Source organism: Engraulis encrasicolus, chromosome 9 (genome assembly GCF_034702125.1).
Source record: "Engraulis encrasicolus isolate BLACKSEA-1 chromosome 9, IST_EnEncr_1.0, whole genome shotgun sequence".
NCBI lineage: Eukaryota > Metazoa > Chordata > Actinopteri > Clupeiformes > Engraulidae > Engraulis > Engraulis encrasicolus.
In genome coordinates, this window is record NC_085865.1 from 33607510 (window position 1) to 33634054 (window position 26545).

At 40.9% G+C, this 26545-nt stretch overlaps 2 protein-coding genes across 2 annotated transcripts; one reads left to right on the forward strand and one right to left on the reverse strand.

The window, feature by feature from the left end:
• Positions 1 to 1267: 1267 nt before the first annotated feature.
• Positions 1268 to 15070, reverse strand: LOC134455710 (protein adenylyltransferase SelO-like). The gene is made up of 19 exons (XM_063206953.1): positions 14766 to 15070; positions 14541 to 14659; positions 13637 to 13765; positions 13492 to 13556; positions 13347 to 13403; positions 8868 to 8966; positions 7001 to 7068; positions 6482 to 6569; positions 6311 to 6380; positions 6019 to 6091; positions 5829 to 5912; positions 5527 to 5656; positions 5346 to 5390; positions 5136 to 5220; positions 4552 to 4644; positions 4224 to 4303; positions 3526 to 3566; positions 2577 to 2656; positions 1268 to 1776 (listed from the first exon to the last, which is right to left on the reverse strand). The coding sequence occupies exons 1-19, from the start codon at positions 14938 to 14940 to the stop codon at positions 1654 to 1656; spliced, it is 1704 nt and encodes a 567-aa protein (XP_063063023.1). The 5' UTR covers positions 14941 to 15070; the 3' UTR covers positions 1268 to 1653.
• Positions 15071 to 15101: 31 nt separating this feature from the next.
• On the forward strand, positions 15102 to 26279 carry pdss1 (prenyl (decaprenyl) diphosphate synthase, subunit 1). Its single transcript, XM_063206954.1, has 11 exons — positions 15102 to 15311; positions 16021 to 16079; positions 16235 to 16367; positions 16544 to 16674; positions 17227 to 17368; positions 20880 to 20991; positions 21806 to 21915; positions 22036 to 22116; positions 22497 to 22610; positions 23816 to 23896; positions 25245 to 26279. The coding sequence occupies exons 1-11, from the start codon at positions 15168 to 15170 to the stop codon at positions 25383 to 25385; spliced, it is 1248 nt and encodes a 415-aa protein (XP_063063024.1). The 5' UTR covers positions 15102 to 15167; the 3' UTR covers positions 25386 to 26279.
• Positions 26280 to 26545: the final 266 nt, after the last annotated feature.

Here is a 26545-nt window from a genome sequence, read left to right on the forward strand (position 1 = left end):
ACCTTCACTGTCCTATCATAATTAAAGTCAAAAAGACCAAAAAAAAATCTTATAAAAATGTTAAGGTCCAGTTAAGGTCCTGTACATTTCAAGGTGTTTGTTAAGTGCACATGTGCTCTGTTCCTGTTGATGCTGTTTTGCATTATAACAAAGGAACAATGACCAACTATAACAACACTGTGTTTAAGTAAAGCATAACTACTGATTATAAATTATTGTTTTTAAAGGAATGGGGAGTGTGTCTTTTTAACATTTAGCCAATTCTTAAGATGTTGATGGAAAACTAAACTGTATATTATTTTTACTGTGTACTGTAGCAACAAAGAATTGGCAAGTCATGAATTGACAATAAAGTTTATGTTGATATGACATACCACGTTAAAGTCTCACCTCTACTCTACTCTACTACTAGGTTAATAGATATTACTTCTATTTTTAAAAACTGGAATTACTTTTCTGTTGTCAGAACAACAATACTAGTTTAAGTAAAATGAAAGGGACAGTGTTAATGTTGAAAATTAGTATCTGCTGTAAATGTTTTTTTTTTTTCAAATGAAATATGCCTTTCACTTTTTTAGTTCAGACTGTATTTTCAGGCCATTGTCATCATGTCATTGTCATTTATTGTCATTTTCAGGCACATTGTCATTTAAAAGTCTGATGTGGCTTTTCTTGACATTACAACCCCCCATTTTAAAACTCCATCTGAAAAGTGTTGTGGTACTGTTCAATAAATTCGACTCTCTTGGGCAAATTTGACTTAATCTGGAGGATCAGAACTTTTGGAATCAATTACGGTCAAAAGATTGTCAAAAGAAAAGATCTTTCTACAGAAACAGACTCTCTATGTTGTTATTGTTGTTGTTGTCCAAGTCATTTTGTATATTCCATGAAATAAATCGGTGTGGAGTGGAACTAAAGGCATTTTCCTTCCCAGCACTGTATACCACCATCCTTCACAGCACTGAATGGAGGTGTTAACGTCTGGCTGGTTGCAGTATAATGTGTGGAACCAGATAAGATTGTCCACATTTCAAAGTCAAGTCTTCAGTTTACTGCTCTTTTCAGTAGTGCATATAAACTAATTAAGCAATAAGCCATGAGAGGCCGTGCGATATATGGCCTAATTTGTTTTTTACTTTTTTTTTTAATTGCATGTTTTTTAAATGTGTTTTTCGATTTAAATCAGTAAATTGTTCTGATTTGGAATGGAAACATAACCGAGCACTAAACCAGTTCTAATTGCCCCAATGTGATATTGAAGTATGATATGGAAATATTTATGGAAGTTGTATTTATTGTGTTTTGGAAAAAAACTCTTCAAAGGGAGACACATTTACAGCACATTTTCCACTTTTCAACTGTTAATATTTCTATCAGTGTGTGAAAATGTCTATAAAAAAAATCTCCACATTGCGTACAAAGTATGGCAACAAAAAAACTAAATAAAAAGTGGGATTTTTAGTGGATACTTAGAATCCAAGGGCATGTTAAATGGAATGACTATCTTGTACAACAAGGTATTTGCTATAATTTAGAAAGTGCTTCTATTGGACACATATATCCTCCAATATCTGCTAGATGGCAGTTCAACTCAAGCCTCTTTGACCTTGAGGTGTCCTTCAGGAGGAGCATCTGACCTTGAGATGTCCTTCAGGAGGAGCAGCTGACCTTGAGGCCGTGTGCCCAGTGAGGAGGTCTGTAAGCGTAGTGAAGCTCCTCAGCCCTGGGCTGCTTTGTGTAAGGCCTGGACAGAACCTCCTGCAGCAACCTCACCTGACACACACACACACACACACGCACACACACAAAGAAAATAATCACAATTAGACAAAAAGTATCAGAACTACAATCAGTTTATTGGGCAAGCACACTTACTGTACAGCACATGTACAAGGAATCTGACCTCAATAGTCTATATACGTATACTATACAGTATGTGTATATCCATTGAACAAACTCATAGTAGTACAAATGTAATGTAATGTAATATGAAAAGCCAGCCAATTTTAAGGCACAGCAAATGATTAGCACGTCAAACTGTTGAAAACATTAGTGTCATTCTGCTAACCCTGACAGACCTGACCTGAGTCAGGACTGATCCTTTTTACCATGTCTGAAAAAAATATTGTAAGATGTGCCTTTAATGATTTGGAAACATCTTGGTATAACGCTGGGTTGAAACAGAGTGAAAGATGATTGGCAAACGCTGCTGCATCAGATCAATGTTGATAAAAGGGGGTTGGATTTCAAAGCCAATAAACCAACTGGCACAGACGTTCTACTCTGACTTGGCAGATTATTGCAGCCCTTGATCAGGAACCTCTCATAGCAATCTTCTTATATACTTTGCACTGTGAACTTTATTTGTTTTTGTGTTAGTCAGCAGTGAGTTGTTGTATACATAAATTCATGAGGCGACAGCAGCCCATGGCAGCATTTGTAAAACAATGGTGAACAGCCAAAGATCTATTGGAAAAAGGTAGAGTAGACTATTTTCAAAGCAACGGACAGCCAAAGATATATTGAAAAAAGTATATGCAGCCATGCTAGCGATCTGAGAGAAAAAAGCCTACCTCAGAGAAATCGTCATTCTCTGCTTTCCGAATAGCAGACTCTGCCATCCAGTTCCTCAAGATATACCTTGGATTGACCCCTGAAAATGCAAAATGAAATTTCAAAACATAACATTTCACAGTTAAGTAGATAAGACATTATCAGTAACGTTTAACATTCAAACTAAAAAAAGGCAACACTTCATTTTAAGGGGGCTTTAATTACAGTGTACTTACTCATTAGGTACAATGGAATAACTGGTGTAATAACATATAAGTACAATTGTAACACATGTTATTACATCAAACATGTTGTGTATCTACATACCATAATGACAATAATGACCATCATGTACTTTGAAGTGGTTTTATATTACTTTGCCAAAGGGATGAATTCTTCCAGGGAGGCAAATGGCTGCACTGAGGCCCAAGGCACCCTTGGTATGTAGATACACAAAAACATTGTGAATATGATGTAATAACATATATTACAGTTGTACTTACATGTTATTACACCAGTTATTCCACTCTGTACCTAATGAGTAAGTATACTGTATTTAAGTCCGCTTAAAATAAAGTATCACCAAAATAAATAAATAAATATAAGCCTGTACATTAAACCCACAACATGCGCGAGCAGGTGGCCCTATGACAACAGCATGTGGGTAGAAGTGTATGGGCACAGCCCCATGCTCCAGGGCAATTAGTCAGTTTTGAACCTGCAATCTTCCAGGACCAAGTCCGTGACTGAAATCTGAAGTCAAAACTATGACCCTCTCGACCCACTAACTATCTTTTACCTTACCAACAAGTCTGCCCTCTGAAGACAAAAGAGTTTACACTGCAGTGACGTTGGCTTCTGAGTGTTACATCAATAAGGATTGCGTCAGTGTCGCTGCAATGAGGACTGGGATCCGGTGTGTTACTTCAATGAGGATTGCTTCAGAGGGTTACCTCAATGAGGGCTCACCTTTCATACTGTGTTGTCGAGCTTCATCTGATGCATGTGCCCTGGCAAAGAACAGAAATGAAAGAATGAATGAATGAATGAATTAATGAATGAATGAATGAATGAATGAATGAATGAATGAATGAATGAATGAACAGATGGATGGACAGATGGATGGACGAGAGGATGGATGAGAGGATGGATACAGTACGTAGATGGATAGATTAATGGATGGACAGATCCGTAGGTGGAAAGAGAAAAGATGGATGGGTGAAAACGTAGAGAGCTAGTGAAGGCAGCCATCTGGGCAAAGCATCACCCCTCAGATCTCCTCCAGCTCCCAGAGGGAAGTTGGGCTCAAATGACCCGTACAAGCAAAGTAAACAAACAAAACACACTGACGGGGAAACCATGACTAATGGCTGGAGGGATATTTGACTGAGATGTGATCGTGGACTGTGCAGAAACAATTAGGCTCTCAAAGGCTGCGGGTTTTGCGGACCACAGCACATTTCACATATAACTGTTTTAACCTTTAAATGTAACATGGTATTATATGAACGGCTATGCATTAAAACAATATGTGAAATTCACATGAAAGAGTAGTTTCCACACTAAAAATGACTCTTCTTAGCCAATTAGTCTATTTCACAATGTTGTAAAACCATAAAATTAACTTACATGCAAAAATAATCTACAAAGGCAATCTGCAGTATTACCTTTGGAGTCTTGGCAGGTACATATTCACCCATTCAGAGAAGAACTTGTGCCTTGAGAGGTCTTGCAAAGCCCACATTTCCTATGAAAAGAGACAAGATACAGTTTGTTACTACAACTCACCATGACTATCTTGACATTTCTGTGTATATTTTTCATGAAGTTTGCCGCTAATCAAACTAAATCAATTGTGAGAGACCTGTTGCAATTGTTAACAGAAGAAATATGGATAGCAGTGAAGTTTTGACTTTTCTTAATGCAGTATTTTATGCAGAGCTGTTGCCCTGCTCACTAGAGGTTGAGATATTATGGTCTGGATGGTGTGGTTACCATGGGTATGGTCCCGCTGCGGAGCTGCTGGGCTGAAACTTCACTCAGCTGCCTGAAGGTCATGGTGAAGTCTGCAGCTGTATCCTCCATCATCTACATCAGGAGAAGAGGAGGGAAACTCTTATTAGCATACACACAAAATGTCCTAATCACACAAATCAATCAATGAATCAATGCAATTCACTCACTCACTCACTCACTCACTCACTCACTCACTCACTCACTCACTCACTCACTCACTCACTCACTCACTCACTCACTCACTCACTCACTCACTCACTCACTCACTCACTCACTCACTCACTCACTCACTCACTCAAAATCCAACCATATACAGAGGTTGTGTACTATTTATGCATGAAAAGAGCAACGCTCCCACTTCAACAAACATGCAACCAGCTCACTTTGATTTGGAAGCCAAACTCAAATATATATGATTGTCGGGTTGAAATACATGCTTCAAGCAAAGATGAACAGGGTAACGTATCCACATCATACAAATCCAAATTACATGGATGTAAGCAAATGCATGGCAGGTAAGGTCCTCTCTTCTCCTCATGAAGTGGAGTTGACTCTTACCGTACCTTCAGAAGAAATGCAATTAGATAACCATCATCAGTCTCCTCCTGCCCCTTCAGACCCAGTTTGGTCGTGAATAACTCATGAAACCTAAAGGAATACACACATACATACATATACTGTACCTGCAAGATCACACACACAGATAGAATCTTGGGATGACAATATTCCAATGACACACATTGAACATGCCGATTATGTCTCAATCATATTACCTTCTCTGGTATATCTGAGGATAGCCTTTTAGAAAGGCTTTTGCCCTGCAACAGAAATCAGGACATATTGTCATGCATACAGTACGTATACGACACAATATAGTGAATTATTTCACTATTATTACTACTAAGTTGCTCATTCAGTAACTTGACATAACATAGATATGTGATATGAGCTCACCATGACCGCTGGTTTGGATTAAGTACAGGATGCAATGCTTCCAGAAGTTTCTCCAGATTAAAAAGGCCCACATTTGCCTGAGCTCCGACACTGTAACGCCCTTCGTCGTCAGATGTATTGGGCACAAAATCTAAGACCAAATCACAAAAGAAAGGGTCACCCAAAGTCCACGAGAGACTAATTAACTGTAATGGATAAGAACCTTAAACAGATGGACGATTGATAGATACAATGAAAATACAGAGCACTTTGAATGACCACTTGCATCCATGACACAGACGTCTCCACACAGTAGAACTTACTTGGGTTATAGGCTTCCATGAAGCCAAATGGTCCATAATCTATAGTGATAGACAGGAGACTGAAATTGTCTGTATTTGCCACACCTTTAAAAAACAAAGTAATGTTATGTTAGTAATGTAGAGTATTATGTACCAGAATTATGATATATTACTGTTATTACAGTACAATGGTGTAACAAAAAGTATCTACCATGTGCAAATCCAACAGCCATCCACTGAGCTACCATGTGAGCAGTTTCATTAACAACTGAGGAGAAGAAAGCCTGTGGGTGTAAACGAGACAAAAAGGAAAAGCTATATTTCTGCTGGCACGTATCATAAATGTGTAACCACAGACAGACAGACAGACAGACAGACAGACAGACAGACAGACAGACAGACAGACAGACAGACAGACAGACAGACAGACAGACAGACACACACACACACACACACACACACACACACACACACACACACACACACACACTTGGGGCACTTACCACATATTTATCTGGGTCATCTTTGTTAATTGATGCAAAATGTTCCTCAATAACAAAGTCCAACATTTTCCTGTGTTAAGTAAAAACAAAATGTGTAAAAAAAATAAAAAAACAACAATTTGCACAATGTGTCAATATTTTTCATAATTAAGAAATGATGGTAATTCAGACCTCAGAAGATCCAGTTCTCCAGATTTGGACAGAATCTCCAGGGATCCTATGCGGAACCAAGACTTGGCTAGACGCAAAACTACAGCTCCTACAAAAACACAGGTTTAAAAAGGCATAGAACGATATTAACCAAAACATACAGCTTCCTTCCAGGCTATTCCATGTCACACTCTAAAAGCACCATGGATTAAAATAATATCATACCACAATGTTATTATTGAATAGGAAGGTCTACAGCAGTGGTTCTCATAGTGTGATCTGCAGACCACTGGTGGTCCGCGAGGCGAGAACTATATATGTAGTCAATGTTTCAAGGCAATAATAGGCATGGAATGTACTGTACCGGTATATATAAAGCTGAATCTGCAGTGCCTAAAACCTGCACCATGAGCAAACCCATCAGTTATCAATTAGTTGGCAGGTGGTCCCTGAAAAAAACCCAAACAAACAAAAACAAAAACAAAAAAAACAAAGTGGTCCTTGGTCTGACAAAGTTTGCGAAACACTGGTCTACTGCACCTCTTTCCTTTTTCACGGTCCCGTTGTAGAACGGGTCTCTCCACACAGGTTCCCCACTCACCACAAGACTGTGGAAGAATTCGACACACAATCTCCATATCAAACAATAACAAAGAGGGAGAGAAAGATTTTTGGCAAAGGATAAAAGTGAGCATTTGACTAACCTCTCACGAAACTTCTTCAAAGCTTACTATCCTTAAAGTTATTTCATGGTGTTTGATTAATAAATGGGTAACATATATTGGCAAGAGTTGAAGGCAACAGTTGAATGTCACAGAAAGTGTAAGTAGTTTTTCAACCTTAAATGTCTCCAAACATTTCAACATACAGTATGAGGTTTCCAAAATTGTTTCAGTAGTTCATTAACTTGTAACAGCAAGAAAGGTGTATTTATATTCTCTTTGTCGCCCTCTATGGGCTAAAACAATACTACGCCTGTTTGGATGAGCTGAGCACCTCATTGTAGTCCAGGAGGTTTCACTTCCAACCAGCAGAGCAATCAAAGACAAAATACAATACTGTTTGAAGGACATCTAAGGCTCTCTTAATCTTCTTAGATAAAAAAGTATTCAATTAAAGTGATTCGGTTCATATTTGAAAGAGCTAATACTGCCAACATTTCGTTTCGTTTCCTTTCCTTTCCTTTAAAATGATCTGGCAACATACTGTACATTCAACTCCCATTCCACTAGAGAATAGCACTTTCACACATTGCTTTCCTGTCACTTGACACGGTTCACATTAGCCCCCCACCTAGCACTTTTGCTTTCATGGCCTCTGGTGTTTATTCACAGCTCCCGTGCCTGTTTAAAGCTCTCTGCAAATTATGAGCTAAGCCCAAGAGCCTAAAATGGCTTCAGACAGAGAGGCCCAGAGAGGGAACTGTGGGTGTCTAAAAGGGATTTATTGATCAACGCAGCGACATCTGTGAATGCCGGCAGCCTACAGTGATGCAGTTTCGTTAAGCTACAGGTAAACTAAACACAAAAGTTACTTTCAAGATGCATTAAAAAAAAAAAAATGGGTAACGCTTTACTTTACGGTACAGTTACCATATGTAATTACTGGGTACTTTCTGGGTAACAGCAGGGTAACAGAGAGAAGTTACATGGTATCTAATGGGTAAAAAGGGGGTAATATCAAAGTAAATACCATTAATTGGGTAACAACAGGGTAACAGAGAGAAGTTTGATGATTAGATGGTTAGAAAATACGCAGTAGTTTCATAGTAACTACTATTTTACCTGTTAGATACCATGTAACTTATGTCTGTTACCCTATTGTTACGCAGAAAGTACACAGTAAATACTGTACCGTAAAGTAAAGCGTTACCAAAAAAAATAATTTCTGAACTACATAACCTGGCAGAAATAAATGGCTTTTTGCAACAAAACATGAGCACAGAGTTCTACCCAGAATTATTCCTATGGCTCAACGTGCAGCTAGAAGTCATACAATGGGTTGACTCAGAAAATAATCAGGTGGGCCTAACCCAACCACACATTATTATTGTTATCATTATTATTATTAATAATAATTACTGTAAAAATCAATCAAACTTAAAAGGCCTCCTGATTGGGTGGGTCTAATTGACCAGTGGGTGGGCACACACACCTGTGCCTGCTGCCTACACCTGTGGCTGATGAGCTGTTCACCTGGCTGCCCTAGAGGTGGGCACCCCCAGGTGATGCATGGCCTGGCTGCTTACCTGACTGCCCTAGAGGTGGGCACCCCCAGGTGATGCATGGCCTGGCTGCTTACCTGGCTGCCCTAGAGGTGGGTACCCCCAGGTGATGCATGGCCTGGCTGCTTACCTGGCTGCCCTAGAGTTGGGTACCCCCAGGTGATGCATGGCCTGGCTGCTTACCTGGCTGCCCTAGAGGTGGGCACCCCCAGGTGATGCATGGCCTCACTGCACAGGAACTCCCTCACAGAGGAGCGCACCACAGCACGCCCGTCTCCTGACCTAGAGGGTACACCACAGCAGGACACAGCACATGTCACCACAGCACGCCCGTCTCCTGACCTACACCACAGTTGGGCGTTTTCATGCCGTCCTGTTTACCAAATGATTCAGTCTTCATATTAGCATGTAAAGAAACTTGTTTTGCCCAAGACAATTGGGTCATTCCATGTCAATTCACACGGCCTCCCCAGGTGAACCTCTCCAATTTGCCTGATACCTCACATACAGGTACCTTTTTATGTCAATTGAAAGAATACCAAGTATTAGCACCCTACGTCTAATGGTTGTGGAGATGAGGCCCTCCAAAGATTAGGTGCCATGCCCACTTTTCAAGACTGCACAGTAAAAAAAGAACTGTTGTTCTTACGGTAGATTGCTGGCAGCAGTGGTTGCCAAAGTCTACCTTTAAACAAATAACGGTATATTTCCTTTTTACATTTTACGGTAAAATTATGGCAGCAGTGGTTGCCAAAGCCTACCGTTAAATAAATAACGGTATCATTATTTTTTACATTTTACGGTAAAATTATGGCAGCAGTGGTTGCCAAAACGTACCATTAAATAAATTACGGTAAAAACGGATTATACTCAGTTGAGTTCAATTATAGAGTTACAATCAGACAACTGATTGGACTGATTATACTCAGGTGAGTCCAATTATAGAGTTGCAATCACAGACAACTGATTGGACTGATTCAACTCACTGGAGTCCAATAAACATCAACTTAATTAGATACCTAAATAAATGCCCAATTGCCAGATTGTCTAGTGCAGGCAGGTGGACCAGTCTAGTATCATCAATGAAGGGTATGCAAATCCATTCTTTATTTAAAAAAGGCCTGAAAATAACCTTAAGGAAAATGAAGGCCAAAGCTAGCGGGGCAAGCAAGCTAACAAACAAGCTAGTTAGCAAGCCATGCAGCCACCCTTACAACGTGACCTGCTAACCGGGCCGGCCAGGCCAGGCCAGGCGAGGCGAGGTGAGGGCAGGCCAGCCGACCAGCCGGCCTTACAGCCGGCCTTACAGCCGGCCTTACAGCCGGCCTTACAGCCGGCCTTACAGCCGGCCGGCCAGCCAGCCGGCCAGCCAGCCGGCCAGCCAGCCACCTAGCTAGCTAGCAACCAGTGAGCAGTACAATGCAACAGTCCCTGTTTAAATACATGTTCAAGTGAACCATGTGACCCGAGTGATTAAGCATTTGACAGGTGCAGGCAGTAAGTTAATCATTGCATGACAGCCCTTAGCACTCAGGTGAGGTCAGGAATTGATTGATAGATTGATTTGGATGGGGTAGAATGACAGTTTCAAATAGACTGGGCTACTTCTAAGAGACTAAATCAAGGGATTACTGTCCCAGGTAGACTTTTTCAGATTATACTAGTCTATAGGTATATTTTACACATTAAATGAGGCTAAACTGTAGGCTGTTACCGGATAAATAATAAGTTACAGTGAATTAATGCAAAATGTGCAAACTGTTGCCATTTGCAGTCCTTAACTGTTGCACAGTTTATTCAGTTGCCAGCTTCATTGTTGTCAAATCTACAACGTGGAGGCACCTGGAGCCAAGCAGACAGGCAATATGTTTTCTGTGGAGTAATTAATATTTAATTCATTATAACCTCCATTGCTTTCTGTTGGTAGGAGGAATGAAAAAAAAGATATTCTGAATTTTGAAGAGGTTTACTGTGTCAATTTGCCTCTCAATCGAAAACTCTGATGGCAAAGCCTCAAAGTCCAATAAAGGAAAAAAATATTGCGGTGGAGAATTTTTCGCAGGATGAACTAGAACACATGCAAAGGGTTGTACTCTAAGTTAATACTCATTGATGGCTACTAATCAAATAGCGTGTTGACATCAAACTCTGCCTGTTACAACCAGCCTATCAGCGGTTTGACAAGTTACACCTGGAACAAGTGCAATCACAAGAGATCTATTGGACTAAAAGAGGACAAAAAGCCTAACATGACCAGAAAGAGCACCTACTTTTTGTAGTATACACAATGTGAAGAAAAGCAGAACAGAGTTCTTTGTCTGTTGGTTCACACAGAGGATTGAGTTTGGTTCACTTATAGGGGACTCAACAAAAAATGGCTGCTCATGTTGCTAAAACATTTGGAAATTGGGGAGGCGTGTTTTCATAACTCTCTAGGGAGTTAAACATTAACTCTCTAGCTCTCTTAGCTCAACAACTCGAATCCAGAGGAGTCAAATAACACTCTGTAGTGTTGCTACAACTCTTGATGTTTAGATTTTGGCTGAGCACCAGTCTAACTCTGATCAATCTAACTCTGGCAGATTAGCTGTGTACATATACACCAGTGAAAAATAAAGTCATATACCGTTTCTTGACTACTTCATCTTCACTTAACGGTATTTTCCAATATTTTCTTTTCAGTGAACAGTTCAGTATTTTCTACATATTGACACCAGTGAAAAATAAAGTTATGTACCGTTTCTTGACTACTTCATCTCACTTAACGGTGTTTTCCAATATCTTCGTTTACAGAGAACAGTCCAGTATTTTCTACATATGACACCTGTCAAAAATAAAGTTATGTAGCGCTTTTTGACTAAATAGTGGCTTGCCATATTTAGTACAGAGATAAACTGTTTTACATTTTACGGTCACTGACTGTTGCAATTTGATAGTTTTTTGCCGTAATTTCAACGGGCATTTTTTACAGTGTGTGAATTGCATACAAAATTTACAAGCAGATTTTGACACCTCTAGTTTTAGTTTGAAGGAAGATACAGGCCTTAAAATCACCATGTCCCCTCTATATGACCCTGTCTATCAGATGATGTGCTTACAAATAGCATACCTTGATTATTTGTGGCTATATTAAGCCTTGAAAATGGAATTTGTGAAAAGCGTGATGAAGAGTCTTGCATATTTGGGGTTCCAGATATTAGAAACTATGCATGCTTTGGGAGTTAGAATTGATTTTCCATCATATTTGGGAACTGTACAGTGTATTCCAAAAGTTTTAGGGCACTCAGACTTAAAAATGACAGAATAGGATGGGCTCAAAAAAACAACGTGTTGTTACTTTTTTTTTGACCAACAGATGGCAGCAGAAGAAACAGACACTGTGATAAGCTATGGACAAATACATGTACTTTGAAGGTCTAGATTACTATGAAGAACTCTGAAAAACAAAGTTTTTCCAAGCTTGAATGTTTGATACAGTGCTATTGTACATGGGGTTAAGAGGGCATTTCAGTCATCAAGTGCCCTCATGATTAATTTGAGGCCTGAAGTAGAGGGTACCGTAAGGTCATTTTTTATACACCATGGAAACATCTAGGTCATTTATTTGAAAAAAAAAAAACCCTGATAATTGACATTTTGTGTTTGCCAAAAGCGCACTGGAAGCGTAGAATGACCCTTATGTTTGATTCAGAGGGAGTTAACTATCAATTCAATTATCAGCGAGGTAGATGATGTGGGGTATAACACTAGGCTCAAAACCCAGTGTTGCTCAGTGCATTTCAGTGGTCAAAGATGGATAACAATTGTGTTTGTTACATAATTTCTACTATAGGATGGATAATGGGCAGTCGTGGGTAAGCAGTTAGGGCTAGTGGTGTCAACAATGATCGATTCGGCGATGCAATCCAATGCGGGACATGGATGATCCAGAATCGATCCGGCTCCCAGAATCGATCCGGCAATTTTTTTAAGTTTCAATTACTTCCATGGATATTTCGGGAGCAAATGAATGTTAAATTAAATAAAAGCACTTCAAAACATTGCAAGACTGATACAGACTCATACAGAAAACAGCCAATAAATTGTTGCTCAGTATCTGACTACTTGTATTGCCTCATCATGACTGATTAAACATTTGCTTTGCTTTCAGTAGAAATGTAATGCATTGCAAATCATTGTAGAATTGAATCGGATCGGATCACATAGAATCGAATCGAAACGAATCGCTACCTCCCGAATCGTGATCGAATCGGATCGTGAGGGCAGTGCCGATCCACACCACTAGTTAGGGCGTCAGATTTGCAGCCCAAAGGTTGACTCCCGATCTGCCAGGTTGATGGGGGGAGTAATTAATGTGCTCTCCCCCATCCTCCTCCATGACTGAGGTATCCTGAGCATGGTACCGCCCCGCTGCACTGCTCCCTTGCCATGGGGGGCTGCTCCCATGCACGAGTGAGGCATAAAATGCTATTTCGTTGTGTGCAATGTGCAGTGAACACTTGTGTGCTGTGGAGTGCTGTGTCACAATGACAATGGGAGTTGGAGTTTCCCAGGTGGGCTTTTGCTTTCATAAATGGAGTTGACAAGTGGAGTAGCCTACATGTAATTCTGATGAGAAGCAGATTAAGCATCCCTGATGGTGATGGACTTACTATACTGTACCTTGAATAGGGCGTCTTCCCAGATCCTTTCAGCTGAAGCTCCCATGTCTCGCCCTTTCTGCAATGGTGGTCAGAGTTTCGATATGCAGAAATGCTTCTTACATATATTGTGATTTTTGTGTGTGTGTGATAATGCAATAACTGACCTGTTGGTGTATTCACCAAGCAAATGTGCTCTCCCATCGCCCAGCTGACCTGCCCAATAGCCAAACTTGAAATGATAAAAAACATTAACTTCATATGTGTCTTCAACCCATTGTACATCTCCATATTATGTGGGAAATTGCTAACCTGATGTCCTCCATATCTGTGGGCAAGAGGGACTGAGCTAGGGAAAAGCTTGCTTCCACCGAGGTAAAGGACAAGGTCCTCAGAAAGCAATGCAGATGCATCCAGGTCTAACATTGTTTCCAGCGCCTCCTAAGAGAGAAATGTATGCTTTGTTATTCAGTTAAGTCTATACCATACATTTTATCACAGGGGGCAACAAAGACTATGACATGGTTGGGCCCGGTGCCAGGAGGGTCATTATCATGATTAAGTGTAGGTCCCAGCTATAACCACACATTAATTTTCAAAATTTATGTGAAATGATGTTCTGACCTTTTATTACAAAAGTATAACCCTTAAGACGTGTATCTATACTAAATTTACCATCTTGGGGTTATTTTTTCTTAATTTTGTATCACTTTATTTAAGTGTAGATAGGCAAATTTGGCCTGAAAATATCCGCCCTGTCGCTGTCCACCCTGTCAGTCACCCTGTGGCCATTTTATGAGTGGTGTTTGTCCACCCTGTCAAATTTACAGTAAATGTAATGAAAAAAACGAATACCGGTATGTACATATATGTACAGTAACCTATGTACAGTAACCTTGTTTGTGATTTCCTGATGACCAAATAATGACTTAACAAAACTATTACAAAGTTTTGCTCTGTTTTTATATTTTATGCAACATGGCCCTGATCGACATATGCCCATATTTTGACATTTTGTATTTATTTAATGAAAAGTGTATAAGCTTGGCCAATATGCATTTTCAATATTCTACGTGTAGCTTAATAAAATTGGTATGTGAAATGTGTACTCTCACTCAATGTCCCAAAGGCACGTACAGTGATAATGACCCAGGACCCATTTCTCCAATTGAAACAAATGCAGAACAAACTGTGCAAATGTTGTATGTAATATTACCTTTGAGACTGCTGCTAACTTCAAAGAACCTTTTAAAGGAGTTGGAGATGACTCGGAAAAGACACATCTCTTTACAGTTCGGACGTAGTTGCCATCAATTTCATCAAGGGGGAAAGTCTCTGAAATACAACAGACAACTAATGCATTTGCAGTCTGCATCTGTACAGGATAGTGTAATCATGTATTCAGTTTTGTAGACTATTAATAACGCAGACATTACATTACCAATAAGCTTTTTGTATGATAGCGTGGGAATGGTGTGTCTCCTCGCGCTGCAAGAACTGCTGGCATTCTGTGAGTTAAAGTGCCATTCATTTTTCCTGCTAAACTCTGAATAACTCAAACACAACAGGACATTATTTCCAAGCGTGAAAAGAAAGTAGATCGTGGTGATTCCCATTCCTTATCAGGCGACCAACTTGCACAGCGTGCCAGCTAGGCTATTTAATACCATTTAATGTTGAACATCTGATGATTTTTGGTATGTTTCCTTGCGACTTTCTGTCTTTCTGTAGTCCCTGAACTCAAGCTTCCTGGTTCGTGACATCAGAGTTGTCAGCTGTTCCGGTTCCTGCGGAACATTTTGTAATAACCTGTTATGGGAATGCATGGCAGGGCGGTAGAAACATGGCGGTATCGTGGAGGCAGTTGTGGAGGAGGAATGCGGGGTCTACCGGCATTATTTTACTTGAATCATTTTGTGGAACAAATAGCAGAAGACCCGTGTCCATCGCCGCCTCAGCAATACGGAGGACCGACCTAGCTGACCAGGTTAGAATACAGCAAGCTAACTCATGCTAACTAGTGGAGTGTACTACTGTCAAATCCAAGAAGGTCACGCTGTCGGTAACGCTATACAATCTGCCTGCAGCACTGTACGATGTTGCCATACAGTAAGAATGAACTGACCACCTTGGTCTACATTTCAAGACATATTTTCTGTCTTTTAGGCATGCAGTTGCTGTTGCCATACTAGTTCTAGGCCATCCCCCTTGACAACGAATTCCCATGATGAGTTTAGAACTACTTGAGTGAGGCTAGTGTGTGTCCTGACTTGTTAGCCAGTACTAGCCCAGCAGTGAGGACTAGTAGCCTACTTCTCCCTCAGCTAAGGCACTTAAAATACCCACAGCTCTGTAGCTCTACCTCTCTAGAGGTCAAATGTGCTTGCCATTGATGTGGAGTAATTTTAGACAATCATCTTAACTGGGTGCCCGTTGGATAACCTTAACATCTTTTCAAAACCTTACTGACGATTGTCAATCCACAAGTAGGCAGAACCATCATGTCCTTTATGCAGTGCAGTCTTAATCAAGGTGGATATAATTGTGGCCTATAATTCTCCAGTTATCACTGTCCCTTTCTTGCCAAGTAGACATAGGCCTACTTTATCTCTAATCTGTGTGCTTGACAGCTCTGATTTCATTCATGTAAGAGGAATGCAATTATTTACTGAAGGTGGGTCACTGATGTTTTGCAGGAACAGACTACAAGCAGGCCTGTGGTTTTAAAGACGGTTACATCAAACATTCTGTCAAGGTACAGCTTTTTTAAAACGTTTTTTATTCGACTCATTCATTCATTCATTCATTCATTCATTCATTCATTCATTCATTCATTCATTCAGCCATTCAGCCATTCTTTCATTCATTCTTATTATTGAATGACCTTTCACGTATGTATTGTTTTTGCAGGCACAAGTCAAGACTTTTAGACTACTCCCCCAGAGTTTGCAGCTGCAGACGGATACACAGTGATGCCAAATTAAAAGACCCATTTTCTCTCGCCCAAAATGACTTGAAAAATTTGTATGAGGATATTAAAAAGGTAAGGGGTGTCATCAGTGTTGAACACATGAGACCAGATCATGGTATATTTGACATTGACCTTAGTCAGCATCTTTAATTAGCTACTAAATATAGCTATAATTGCATGTAGCCTTAACCACTATGTATCAGGCCTTCTGACCCACTGTTCCTGTCTTTGCGTCTCTGTTTGTGCAGGAGCTTTTTGTCTCGAAGACTGAGCTGAACGCCCTGTGTGATTACTATTTCGATGGGAAGGGCAAAGCCTTCCGACCCATGATCGTGGTGCTAATGGCCCGGGCCTGTAACATACACAGCGACAGAGCTGGGTAAGTCAGTGACGCACATGTAATCCTACAGTTACCTCACTTTTACAGTTGAACAAAAGTGAATGCAATTCCCAGATAAATGGTTTTGATGGTCCATAATAGATTTGGATTGTCTTTGATTATCGATAACACTGCTGTAATGCTCCTCTGTAGAAATAATGATGGATGCATAATAATTGAAGATGAGTGATAATATAATACACGCGTTTTGCATAGTTCTTTCCAAAGACACTACAGACAATACAGGTAGATACAGTCTGTCACCACTGATTTGGTGCCATGTTTCCAGCGATGCAAGGTCTGGGCAATCTGTATTAATAATACGCCACATATTAACACCTTCGATGTCCCATGGGAATTGCATGGTATACGTATGGCAGGGGAGAAAATGAGTGCTCCTACTAATCACAGAGACTCAACAGGCTTATGGCTCCCTGAGAAAAAGAATGGTTGACCTCTGTTGACTGGGCAGCCTCATTGCACATCAGTCCATGTTCCATCAATAGTAATGGTGTAAATTTTTACCATAACCGATGTGTTGTTGGGTCACAGAGAGCTCCTACCCGCTCAGCGCTCCATAGCCATGATCTCAGAGATGATCCACACTGCTAGCCTGGTGCACGATGACGTCATCGATGGCTCCGACAAGAGGCGGGGGAAGACCACCATCAACGAGGTGTGGGGGGAGAAAAAGGTAAGCCTTTCCTGTGCAAAAAGGGGGCAATTTATGCTATAAAGGTGGGCAGGAGCGTATCAGCAAATTTTGGTCCCTATGTACTTTATACAATCAGCTCCAATGGACCCTCCCAGCCACATATCTTCAGAAATTGAACTGTGTGTGGGTCTCTGTACTAGGGATGTTAACCGGTAACCGGTTAACCGATAGTCGACCGGATCAACGGTAACCGGTTAAATTTTCTGCCACCGGTTAACCGGTAATTAATTATAATAATAATTTCCTCCCAAAAAGCCCCCAAAAACTATAATTTTGAGGTTTTGGTACGATAATTCAGCATTTTCCATCTGGCGACACTGGCTGGACATGGCAGGTCCTGTCTGAGCAGCAAAAAGAAAGGCTTATGTGAAAAATAAAATGTAAAAAATTCAGTGCTGTGCCTATCAGGCACGCGAACGTTATATCATTTAAGATTGCCGGTTAACCGGTTAACCACCAGTTAATGAGTCTCAGTAACCGGTTAAGATATTTTTACATTTTCGCCATCCCTACTCTGTACCCCCCTTAACGACACCCCTGAAGGTGACCAAGCGGCAGATATGGTTTATTTAACTACATGAAGCTGTAAACCTCTTCACTTCAGGCAATTAAGCCTCTTTGTTGAATCATGTCTTCATTCAGTAAACGGTATCCAAGCTGGTATTGTACTCTTGACCTGATGCGATATCTTGACATAAGGGGTTACCCGTTGTTATGGATATATTTCCTTTCAAATCAAACTGTTTGACCTTGCTGGTGTGTCAGTGCCTAGCGGAAGCCACTGAGCAACACCTATTCACCTTATTCCACCCAACCCATTTCAAGGTTGTCATACACTCATAACATTTCCTGCTCTGAATGATTTATTACTAGTACCCGGAAATGGAAAACTAGTAACGGCACCGCCCTTATAACCATGGATAACAAGTTGGATATTGGGCCAGCTGCATTGTCTCTGAGCCATCACCTCCGTACTACTGACTGTACTAAACAGCTATGCTGCTGGTAATCCCAGAGGGATCCCTCTGCTAATACCCACAAGTGCTTGAGAATATTAGCTCCTTAGTTAACAGCTCGGTGTTTGCTGCGTCAGCAGTAGGTGTAGCTGTGAGATTGTCACCGTGCCTCACTCTTGATCTGTCCTCTCGGTGCCTTTGACATTGTCACCGTGCCTCACTCTTGATCTGTCCTCTGTGCTGCAGATCATCCTGGCTAGGCCTATGACATTGGAGGTGTTTTAAGCTATGTTTACACCAAGAGCGACCTACGCTACCTGAGCGTTGGAAGTCATTATTTCTCTATGGAGTGTGGGTGAATAAATCGACCTGAGTAACCAGAGCGAATTTCAGCAATGAAAGTTATGGTAATGAGCTATGACGTGGTTGGGCAAAAATTGGAATGTTCATATCTACAAATGTCCCAGGCTGACAAGCTAGAGCCTGTCATGTATTTGGCTAAATCAAACATGTTAATGTCACGTCCAGAGCGAATAACGCAATTTCATGGCAAAACTTCTCCAGTGTTCTCCTTAGTTACTCGGGTAGCGTCAGGTTGTTTTTGGTGTATGTTCCTGTAGGTAGGCCTTCTCCTCCAGTGCCTATGACATTATGTGTAGGTCAAACAAGGGCTGCACGATTATGGAAAAAATCATAATCATGATTATTTTGGTCAAAATCGTAAGCACGATTATTTATAACAATTATTGATTTTTTTGCAGATTTTTTTGAAAATTATAGCAAAATGAAATAGAACCAAGAATGAATTATATACGGGATGATAATAATAAAATTGTAATAATTATGTAAAGGCAATAGCATGAAACTTAGGTGGACAGAATTCTGTCCAGAAACACCAGCCTGTCAGTATCTTCTGGCTTCAAGGACGCTCTCAAAGGTAGGTCACTATTGCCACGATTAAATCACGACTTCGATTTCACGATTTTATCACGATTTTCGATTATTTTCGATTAATTGTGCAGCCCTATGTCAAACTAGTTCCTCCTGCACTTTCCCGTTGCTTGTGGCCTCTTGCCACTGTGTTGCGACACCTCTGTGGTGAAAACGGTTTCCTCACGATCGCCCTAGAACAGAGCAAGTTTTGGGGAGCATTTCCCCATTCAACATTCAGTTTGCAAATGAGATAAGGACTTATTTCACAGATAATGTGTGTGAGATCTTGACTAATACTTTTATCATCAATGACTGTTGAGCCATAAGCAACAATAAAGATCAGGAGGAACTACTTTGACTTTCACCCAGCCACCGCGTCTCACTCCTGATCTGTGCCTATGACATTGGAGGTCTCTCACACTTAATCTGTATGTGGGTGGTTGACATGACGCCCTGTTTTTACGTAACATTAGTTAAAAACCTACAAAATTGACATTTGTCCTCTTGAAAACAAATGTGAATGAAAGAAGATGTAGTACATCATGTTTCATTTTAGTCTTAGATGAGAAGAAGCATTTTTGTTCAGATTTATGGAAAGTTTTATATGTCAAATATCCTGTGGTGTGACTGTAACATTAATAAAACCTGGAATATATACAGCTATAAAATAAACCAACAACATTTTGAATCATTTATAAAGTATTTGGCATGATTGCATAAATATTAACCTTATATGAAAAAATATGAATGTGAAAAAAACTCAATACCCTAATATTAACTACAAGTTCAATTTCGTAACACAAATTGCGTCCTGTGGGGTGACATGTGGACTGGTGGATGGGCAGCTGCAAGGCCAACTACAAGGGTCTTAAAGACAGGCTCCTATCCAGTTATACCTCAGTTATTGGAGAGTGTTGTGGAAGTTTAAGGTGACTATTAACCTCTTAATATGTCTACATATTGCAATGTTTCTGTCACACAATGCTTAGGTTCATTTATGGTGTCCCGTGGTGTGACTGCTCTTATGTATGTAAAAAAAAGTTTTTTATGAGTGAAAACATATTAAGGTTAAACACAATATCATTATCTAGTTAGCATGAGCTCGGAGGTCAGTCACGAATACAAAAGGATTAAAATGGCCACAATGCAGTGAATTTCCTGTGGTGTGACTTCATGTTCTGTGGTGTGACATGCTTAGGCATTGTGTTACTCAATCCTTACTTATTTTTCATGCATCATGCAAGTATATAAGGATACCAGGAGATTTATTTGTCACATTCACACAATTATTACAAGTAATACAGTGAAACCATGCAGTGAAATCACAGTTGTCTGCCTGTACGATGCATAGGCGTGTGTGGGTGGGGGTGCGGGTGCAGGTGGGTACAGTAGTAGTGTGTGTGGAGGGGGTTGGGGTTGAAGGAACAATAGCAGAAAGAGCATTGGGGATATGTTTGCGCAAAATATTAATAATTGTATTGTATCTTACAGAAATGTCACACCAATGATGTCACCCATTTTTTCAGGAATTGGAATATGTTTCGCCCTTTAAGTGTTTTTCGGCCTTAAACGTCAACCACCCATGTCCTCTGTTACTGCAGGCCATCCTGGCTGGGGATTTCATCCTCTCGGTTTCCTCTATGGCGCTGGCGAGGATCGGCAACAACGCTGTGGTGTCAGTGCTTTCCCAGGTCATCGAGGATCTGGTCAGAGGTAAGGAGAAGTGAAACACACAGCTGTGTTGGGGTGGCACCACTGTACTGGGATGATTCACAGTCATGTCATGAGTTCAGGGCTGTGGTTGACAAAGGTCAGGAACGTAGGGAATTCTACGGACCGCATTGTTACATTGAAGTTTTATGCATGCTTTTCAAGTTTAGAAAAAATAAAAAGCAGTCATGCATGCATGCAAGGCCAAGTTATAGTAAATTATGCAGGATTGGTTGTCAGTTTCCTATGGCAACTGTGGTTTTGTTAATGGTTAAAAAGTCAGGAACAATCACGTATACAAGCAAGATTGTGAAGTGATCCATGATTATCACAAAGACATGTCATCAAGGTGCCCATGGTCCAGTATTCAAACCTGAAAGGCGAGGATATATGTGGGCATGTGATTGGTTGATATCCACTCTGATAACTTTAATAACCTTGTTATTAATTGGCTAGGTCAGGCATTGCCATTTTCAGTGGAAACCCTCTTGTATGATTGATTGCATTTTAAAGTAGGCCCACTTCTTCCTGGTTCCTTGTGTACTGAATTCAATCTATTTCTACGCCCTGAAGAAGGCTATGAATGTACAGAACTTGTCAATATTTGATATCTTAATAACGCTAACATTTAATAACTGAACAATTTCAGAACAACGGAGTGCCTTGGTCAGAGAAACCTTTTATTTCCCATTCTTTTTCCTGTACACATAAAAACCTTTGACCAAAGAGCACCCAAACCGAAGATTCTTAGAATCTGACAAATTTCTTGGCTAAGAGAACGCCGTAATCACAATCTCTTTCTGACGTGCGTCCACAGGTGAATTCATGCAGCTGGGCTCCAAGGAGAACGAGAACGAGCGCTTCAAACACTACCTCGAGAAAACATTCAAGAAGACGGCGAGCCTGATCGCCAACAGCTGTAAAGCAGTATGTACGTTCTGTCTCATTGCTTGTGGTTGCCAGTGAAGCTGTATGTATGAAAAAGAGCCACTGAGCGCTTTTCTTGTGTCTTTCTCTCTCTCTTCTTCTCCTCTTCTCCAACTCCAGGTCTCAATATTAGTGAACTCTGACCCAGAGGTGCATGAAATCGCCTTCCAGTATGGGAGAAATGTGGGCATCGCATTTCAGGTGGGACTCTTTAATAATTTTGTTATGAGCATCTTGTTTTTATAGGCTTCTGGCCTTTTTTAATGGTCATCTAGTTGAGATAGGTCTTGTATCAGTAAATGCTCATCTTTCTTTGGGTAATTGTAATATACTTACACAGGAAAGGGTAATTACACTTTCCAATGCTAGAAGACATTTACATAGAACAGATGACCCAAGTTCCTCTTTCTTACACACACACACACACACACACACACACACACACACACACACACACACACACACACACACACACACACACACACACACACACCTCCTAGTGTTCTGATGTCATCAAATTAAGGACCGGCCCATGATTTGTAGTGGTTCTGTTAATAACCTGTCACGTCTGTGTCTCCCAGCTGGTAGATGATGTGCTGGACTTCACATCGTGTGCCAACCAGTTGGGTAAGCCCTCCGCAGCAGACCTCAGGCTTGGCCTGGCCACCGGCCCCGTCTTATTTGCATGTCAGCAGGTAAGACAAACTCCCAAGTTACTCAATTAGTCATGGGAAACCTGCATTCAGAAGGTCCAATCCAGTGCCACATATTCCAAATGACCTAGCTTCACCTGCCCAGTTACGTCATCTGGAATATGTGGCACTGGGGTGAGTTTCTCAAAAGGGAAGTTGTTAGCCTGTTAGCAACTTTGGTAGTTGCCAATGGGAAAATGCATTGAAAGCAACGAAGTAGCTAATGTAGTAAGCAACTTTGGTTTCGAGAAATTCACCCCTGGATTGTTGCTTCTGAATCCTGGTTGCCCTTCACTGGTAACAGGGGCACCTTAAAGATATTTGCAAACCTGGGTCCCCGTATGCAAAGGATGTAATTTTAGATCAGTGTAGGATTGTTTACAGACAGTAATTCATGTGAATACTCAGACACAATCACACTGATGACCATCGTAAATCAGTATCCTTCATGCAATAGAGTTTTTTTTTTTACAAAATACTTTCTAAGGGCCCTTTCAAACTGTGACACTTTTCCATAGAAAAAACAATGGAAATGGACTCCTGGCAGAGACGAAAGTCTGCCTAAAAGCCCCCCCATCCATCGAGTAAAGATTTCAAATGTTTTGGCCGAGTACCTCGTAGAGAGTAAACGGCTAAGCAGGCTCATGACCTTTGCCCATAGAGGAAAGCCCTGTGCGTGCATGTGTGCATGTTTGGCTGTGGTCCACATGCCTATTTATTTACAGGCAAGTGTCGTTGGTGCTTTGGGACCAGAATGTCCCGCAGTGAGGGCCAACGCGGAAGGCTACGTGCCGCCTCCCTATGCACTAACTAAGGGTGCCAATCATTATCCCAAACTTGCAACCTTTCCTCTGTGCCTTGCAACCTAATGCCTTGTTGTCGACTGGAGTGAAGTTAATTTTATGTTGGACTGGACATACATAAACATTCCAAATACAAATGACATGTCTGTAAAATAACCCTTTTTCACAAACTTCGACACATAGGCGAATGTCTTCATGCATCACAAGGGTTATTTTTTCATGTCAAATTATTTAGTAAATGTCAAATATGAAAGTGTCTTTATGACAATGACCCACAAGGTCAGATGAGGACCTTGCAGAAGGGACACGCATTTGAGGAAATTATTTGCACTCTAACTCTTACCCATGTGCCAAGAAACCGCTCCTAACTAATAAGTGTATGTGTGTGTGTGTTGTCTCCTCCAGTTCCCCGAGCTGCATGCCATGATCATGAGACGCTTCAGTTCCAACGGTGATGTGGACCGCGCCTGGCAGTATGTCATGGAGGTGAGAGAGGCTCTTGTCTGCGCGCACACACACACACACACACACACACACACACACACACACACACACACACTCCTTCTATCTTGAATGCATTCAGTATGGCATGGAGGTGAAAGAGGAACTTGTGCACACGCACACAGGCACGCATGCATGCATACACACACACGCCTTTAACCCCACATGCTCCCTTTATCTTGAATGTAACTGCTTTCGGTATCAGCTCTCAGCTACTCCTTCAGTGATAATGGTTCTGTATAGCTCTGCATGCTATATAGTGGATGGGACTTAGTGCCTCTTACTGTGTGCTAGGGCTGCACGATTATGGAAAAAAATCATAATCACGATCATTTTGGTCAAAATCATAATCACGATTATTAATCACGATTATTGATTTTTGCAGATTTTTTTGAAAATTATAACAAGATGAAGTATAACCAAGAATGAATTACATATGGGATGAGCAAAATAAAATTAATTGTAATAATTATGTAAAGGCAATAGCATGAAACTTAAGTGGACAGATTTCTGTCAAGAAACACCAGCCTGTTAGTATGTTCTGGCTTCAAGGACGCTCTCAAAAGTAGGTCACTATTGCCACGATTAAATCACGATTAAAATCATGAGTTCGATTTCACCATTTTATCACGATTTTGATTATTTTTCGATTAATTGTGCAGCCCTACTGTGTGCTGTAGTAGGGTATGTCCATCCATGGCTGTGAAGGCTTCCGTACTTGAAGTGTCCTTGCTACTTCCTGGAATTCTAAAGTCACCTTTGCACAGTGTACAGTACTGGTACTGCTGTAGTGTCAGAAGTGGCAACACTGTCTCCAAATCATAGTCCTCATCCATCAAGTTGCTTCCTTGTCTGGGTAGGCCAGAATGTAGTTTTTGTATTGTTTCCTATTGCACTTTTTCTGATGCAACCAGTTGAATGGTGTTCTTGATCCATATCATCTACATTTGTATAAGCATCTTTATCTTAAATTATTAGCTTGGCCTTGGCCATAGTCCTGTACTAATTTTGTATATAATGGGTTGCGAACTGCGAGCTAAATTGAGTATCGATTTCGGGTGGGAGGGGTGAACTCTGCTCAATTTTGAAAAGAATGGATTTGATTTTATCCATTCACTAATATTCGTGATGTATGCAGTCCCAGCTGGGTACGGTAAGTTCAGGCTATGATATCAATTCTCAAATGGTGATCTGTCTCTGAGCCTGTTTCTCGAAAATGTTGTTGTCCCAGGAACAACTCTGTTGGTTTCAATGCCCATTTCCCATTGGCAACCTAACGTTGTCGAGCAACGCCCCCCTGACCTCTTTCTTCCTGTGTCTCCTCCTTCCCCAGAGTGATGGCGTAGAGCAGACTAACTACCTCGCCCAGCGCTACTGCCAGGAGGCCATCAGGCAGATCAGCCGACTGCGGCCCTCGCCAGAACGGGACGCCCTCATCCGTCTCACAGAGATGGTCCTGACCCGAGACAAGTGATCCCCGGCCACCCCGTTCATCTCCTTTCCCCTCACCTCACCTCACCTCCCAGGGACCCCACCACCACCACCACCACCACCACCACCGCCGACCAGAGGTGTCAGTCTCGTGTTCAGGAAGTAGAAACCCTGCCAACAGATTTGATCCAAAAAGCTCTGAATCAGATGATGGCTATGAGCACTCCAGACCAGCGATCTCCGAGCAAAGTCACCTGCGTCTGAAGGAACCTGTGGCAGCTTGGACTTTCTGAACTCTGAACTGACACCTATGTTAACGACCATCTCCAAATGATGGGTGCCCTCTCAGGCAGCTATGCCTCTAGATAACCACTAGGGGCGGTGTAGAGCAGAAAAGATGTTGAGGATGAGGTGGTTACATTACCGAAAAGGTTCCTTCCATCATACAACACTTAAAAAGAGAATGCAGAGGTTCACAAAGAGTAAAAAAGAGATGAGATATATTTACACTGTTCTCAATTGTATGCTTTTAACTGTACTGTATAAGCAGATCTCTGTCTCCCTTCAACGTTTCACCAAGTAGTGGTGGATGGCGGCATAATGTCTGTGCTACGCCTGGATGGGGGGGGGCGATGTCTGTATTTTTAAAAGTTCATTACTGATTCCAAACATGATGTTGCAAGTGCAGGCATCACCATGATTTCAGTGTACATACGCCTATGTCTGTATGTGGTTGCCCCGATATTTATCCACACCACAACTGAAAATAATGTACATAAAAAGGCCAAACTAAAAAAAAGCAACCGCTAGTCCAATGGAGGATGTTGTTTTGTATGTACTTTTTCTGTAAGTGCTCAACAGCAACCACCAAGGCCTTAAAAATCAATTAAGATCTATGTACACAGAAAAATAAAAAAAACAATATTTTTTAAGTTAACCTTTTTTGTGTCGTCATTGGTTCTCAAGTCAACACGCATGAACACTATTTTATACAGGAGAAGGATTTATTATAAAAGACTGTACATTTAATTTCTTCAATTAACATATTATAAATACAAATCGATGGGCAGACACACAAGCTTTTTGATATTTCTGCCCCCTGAAAAAAGATCAGCTGGATCACAAATGAGCATTAACAATAAATGAAGCATAAACAGGTTAGAAGTATCAAGGCATTAGCTGCCATATCCTGACATGGTGGAA

Coding starts and splice junctions, on each gene's coding strand:
- LOC134455710 (XM_063206953.1), bottom strand. CDS start 14,940: ATGGGAATCACCACGATCTACTTTCTTTTCACGCTTGGAAATAATGTC. Junction 7,069..8,867: donor CCCACCTCTAGGGCAGCCAG/GTAAGCAGCCAG, acceptor ATTCTTCCACAG/TCTTGTGGTGAGTGGGGAAC. Junction 5,657..5,828: donor CATGGAAGCCTATAACCCAA/GTAAGTTCTACT, acceptor ATTTGGTCTTAG/ATTTTGTGCCCAATACATCT.
- pdss1 (XM_063206954.1), top strand. CDS start 15,168: ATGGCGGTATCGTGGAGGCAGTTGTGGAGGAGGAATGCGGGGTCTACC. Junction 16,080..16,234: donor ACATCAAACATTCTGTCAAG/GTACAGCTTTTT, acceptor TTGTTTTTGCAG/GCACAAGTCAAGACTTTTAG. Junction 21,916..22,035: donor TCGCCAACAGCTGTAAAGCA/GTATGTACGTTC, acceptor CTCCAACTCCAG/GTCTCAATATTAGTGAACTC.